This window comes from Austrofundulus limnaeus, unplaced genomic scaffold (assembly GCF_001266775.1).
Source record: "Austrofundulus limnaeus strain Quisiro unplaced genomic scaffold, Austrofundulus_limnaeus-1.0 Scaffold463, whole genome shotgun sequence".
Classification (NCBI taxonomy): Eukaryota; Metazoa; Chordata; class Actinopteri; order Cyprinodontiformes; family Rivulidae; genus Austrofundulus; species Austrofundulus limnaeus.
Window position 1 is genome coordinate 332794 of NW_013952865.1, and position 4308 is coordinate 337101.

Sequence of the window (4308 nt, forward strand, 5' to 3'; positions counted from 1 at the left end):
CTGTTGAAACTAACTGTGCTTTTTATGTCTAGTGCTCCTGCCCGTGATCCCACCGTGTCGTCCAAAGGAAATAACACCTCAGCTCTGATCACCTGCCTGTCTGCCTCCAACGCCTCAGGAACTCACCTATTCACCTTGGATCAACTCAACCTGGAAATAAAAAGAAAACAACTCACCTCCGTGGATTCTCACCTTCTCCTCTGTGCCGCTCCTCCCTCATCGACCTGTAAGAAAATAGATCCTTATCATTATTACAAGATCTCTTCTCCCATCAAACAAATACTCACCGGCTGTCCTTCCTTTGCAGCTTCTCCAGTTCACACCCCGACCCGCACTGTAAATAAAATCACTTACCTTTTGTATCTGGTCTCCCGAGTCTGTTTTGCTCCAAACCTGTTCACTTTTGACTTCTCGCAAACCTGACATGGGGAAGGAGATGAGGCGTGGAGGAGTTGGTCCACAACAGGTGAGGATCCAGAGGTGAGTATTTACAGGTGAGTAGATATTTACAGCGATAAGTGGGAGGCAGCACATGAAATTCTGGTGAGAGGCTCTGAGTCCAAAACGGCTGGCAAAAACGTGCTGGAAATCGCTTTCTGCAAACAGGTTAATACAAAAACACACAGGTAATACAAAAACTCTTGGAGAGAATAAGAAGCAGCAGGCTGAGCTCATACCAAACATGAGGCGATGCTTCAGCGATGAGATGATCTTCAGCACTGCCTTAAGAAGCCTGGAGGTGATGAGCCAAATCACATGCAGATGTGGGTAATCAGCGCTGCACCCAATCATGGAGGCAGGGGGTGGAAACACGAAAATGCCTCAGCTACGGAGGCATTCAGTTTTATCGCCTTTCACTTAAGACTTATCAAATACACAATCCAATAGCTCCAAAACAATTTTGCAAACAATTTGTGATCGGCACAATTTACCAGAGCCTAATGTCTGATGCTAAAGTTAGCTCGTTCATTTCAAGATAGCATAAACTTTACCTGGTGCTACGGTCATGTTAGATGTGTTGCATCCTCTGTATTATTACATAGAATAATATGCTGCTGCACCACAAACATATGTCTCTGCACCAGTGTTGCCAGAAGAGAAAAGCTGAATTATCGTATTTTGAGAAAAATTATTGTACACACCCAATTTGTATTCTAGAGAGGCTCAGAATTATAATCCCTCCTGCCACAGCACACACATGCTCTGTGTTTGTAAAACTGCATGTTCTCTTTTCTTATAATAAATAAAAATAAAACACTGTATCTAACTGTTCAGTAAGGACAGTAGCAATTTGATCTCTATTTTTCCCTTTTTTTAACTAAAGCAGGGTTTTTGCTGCACATAAAAATAAATTTTAGATAAAATGACAATAATAAAATGTAAACAATAATATAATTCAAAAATCGGGAAGAGAACAGGTCATTGTAGTTTATTGTGAGTATAGTAGTAGCACTGGTACTACTATATTCATCGTTGCTGCTAATAACTGGCATCATAACCATAACATGTGTGAAGGGCACACTGGAGGGGGAGTCTGGGTTTTAAATGAAGTAGGTGCTGTTTCCTGCATTCTGGTGTATTTTAACAGGTTGCTATACATATTTCTACATACATAAATAAACAATTAATTTCACAACTATTTTAGTGAAAGATTCTTCATTTAGTTCATCTATGAATCATCTTGTTTTCAAACTCACATGGCGGAGATAAAGAAATTATTGTGACAAATGATCACAAACGAGTTTAGAGTTCCATTCAACTTTTATTTTGTTTATTCTTGATTAAATTTTATGTGTAACACATGGAATGTACCGCTATGATGACACTCAACTACATGTTTAAAAATAAGAAAATTAATTTTACCCGCTCACCTCTCTTTTTCTATTTTTTGGTTTGGGAGGGGCCGTCATAAGGCCGGTTCTCATTGGAGGAAATACCATTGGTAGGTCAGGGATTAGGTTTAGGACCAAGGTGTGAATTGAGTTTAGGTTAGTTTTAGGGTCAGGTAGGTACTGGGGTGGTTAGGTTTAGGGCTTGTGGTCAGGGTTAGGTTGTAGTAATTACCAGTAGAGTTAATACAAAGTCCCCATGAGGATAGAAAAATAAACGTGTGTGGCCCCTGCCCGCCCCTCACGGAGCCATCAGACGCTCCAATCACACTGCAGTTCCATCACATCCACTTCTCCTCCTCAGACTGGCTGTTTGTTCACACAGCCCACTGAACCAGCACAGAGCAGACTCCTTTCATTCTCCCTCTCTGCATCCAGCTGCTGATCGAGCCTCTGCTCCTCACTGCTCCTCTCTGATGGCTCTGTGGGTTTTACTCCTCTGCTCTTTGTTCGGAGTCCTCCTCGCTCAAGGTAAGGTTTGGAGGCTGTGCGAGTTTTAATTAGGACAAACTGGAGAAATTGGGCTGGTGCAGATGTCTGAAACTGATGTGGGTGAACAAAATATTGCTTCATAGACTCACGACGTGAATCAAAGAGTTTAATCAGAGGGAAACTTGAGGAAGTGGTGACTCATCTGAGGACTAGTTGGGACATGATTAAAGCAGTTTATTCAGCTGGGTGCTTCAAAGAGCTGCAGTTTTATTTGGGGATGATGTTTTGGGAAACACCTCAGGTGTTTTGTTACATGCAATTTAATAGTACTAAGTGCCGAGACTGAAATGACACCATCCAACAATAAAAGGACAGATAGAAACACTGACTTTGTCACCATTCAGGTTTATTTCATAGCTTTGATTTTTATTGTCTCCATATTGGGTTAAAGTGTTGAAATCAACTTCAGGAGTTGTGAAGTCAGCTGTTTCTTCTTCCTGCCCTGCATGTCAAAGGACGTGTTGTCAAAAAAAAAAAAAAAAGCGATTTTCACCAGGGAGGTCCAGACATATAGGTGTGATTTAGGTTTGAGCACCCACAGCAGGGCCCCTAAAGAGGGACCTGATTCTACACGGAGCATGTGTTGGTGGTGATGTGTGTGTGGGTGGGTCGGGGGTTGCTTTCGGGTTGTGTCACAGGTACAGTTTTTTTTCTTGGCTTCTGCTGCCCTTGAGTCATATATTTCCATTATTATATTTATTTAAGGTAATTTATTCAGTTTTAAAACTGAGGCCTCGTGGATCAAATAGTCCCAAGGGCAGCAGGAGGATTAATTAACAAGTGAGCAAGAGAATAACCTCAACCTTGCCTGCACTGACACAAACATCTAAATATTTGGCATTTAGACCAGGGATGGACAACTGAAATGGTGGAAGCAGCCACAATTTGGATGGAATGTAACAGTTGGTGCTAAAGTTTTAAACAAAGATCTCATGCAACGAATAGCAATATGCTGTTATTAACAATTCAGCTACAACCACGCCACAGTTCAGAGCTTCATTTTTTTTATTTTGTAAGGTCATTTGGCTGTGGCGCCCATCTTGAATTGTTAGTCAAAAAGTTAGTCAGCTGTAGAGGTATAACCTGCTATCTGCAGTTTTTCCTATGATTTGCCCACTGGTTTATGAGATAGGTTGTTAACGGACAGACATAAACATAGGCAAAAAATATTGTCCACCTTCTCCTTTTGACAGCAGGTGATAAAGTCTTGAATAAACCTTGGAAAAAGATGCACTCCTCTGCTGGGATGTCTGGTGCGGGCCAACTGCTTCAGTAAGTTCGCTCAGCTTTGTTTACATGAGGAGTCTAGACGCAGGCAAAGACACGTGCTGCTCCGCTGAGACAGAATGGCCCTCACCAGCAGCAGCTTCATCCAAACCGAGCCTTCTCAGCCAACACGGTGACTCACAGAGACAGGGAGAGTGGAAGCCAGAGCAGGGCTGTGCCTGCTTTACTTCTTCTGATAAAACACACGAGGTTGCACAGTTTTATGCCTGTCTGTTCTTTCAGTTAAGGCCTCCAGAGCAGCAGACAGTGGTGCAGGCCTCTGTCATGCTTTATCAGCACCAAGCTGCTGCTAAAGGACACAAAGCAGGTTGAGAATGTGATCAAATATTGGCGCTATGAAGAAATAAGCAATCATTGCTTTGGTGAAAAAGACAATTATTTAAAATTTGGTAGAGCTGGGCGATATGATCAAAATTTTATATCACGGTATTTTCAACATTTTCACCGGTTTCACGGTATTTGATGGTATTTTTCTTTTCATCACAGCTCAGCTGATAATAAAATGTACAAACCCTGCTTATTGACGTTTTTTTTCTTTTACTGTACCTCTGTCTGTGTCTCTGTTTCCCTCCTCTGTGTCTGTTCTTCTCTGACTGGTGGTTGCAGACAGTAGTCATGCATTTTGGTCCAGTCGTGAAGG

General features: G+C 42.0%; 1 protein-coding gene and 1 long non-coding RNA gene across 2 annotated transcripts in view; both read left to right on the forward strand.

The window, feature by feature from the left end:
• LOC106529749 (uncharacterized) overlaps positions 1-366 on the forward strand; it is a 2636-nt gene extending 2270 nt beyond the window's left edge. The window contains exons 2-3 of the long non-coding RNA XR_001311674.1: positions 33-226; positions 308-366. This is a non-coding gene — a long non-coding RNA (uncharacterized LOC106529749). The remainder of the gene's footprint in view (positions 1-32; positions 227-307) is intronic.
• Positions 367-2184: 1818 nt separating this feature from the next.
• fbln1 (fibulin 1) overlaps positions 2185-4308 on the forward strand; it is a gene marked incomplete in the record, with an annotated part of 79992 nt that continues 77868 nt past the window's right edge. The window contains 1 exon segment of the mRNA XM_014025242.1: positions 2185-2360. Within this exon segment, the coding sequence (XP_013880696.1) occupies positions 2306-2360 (55 nt within the window).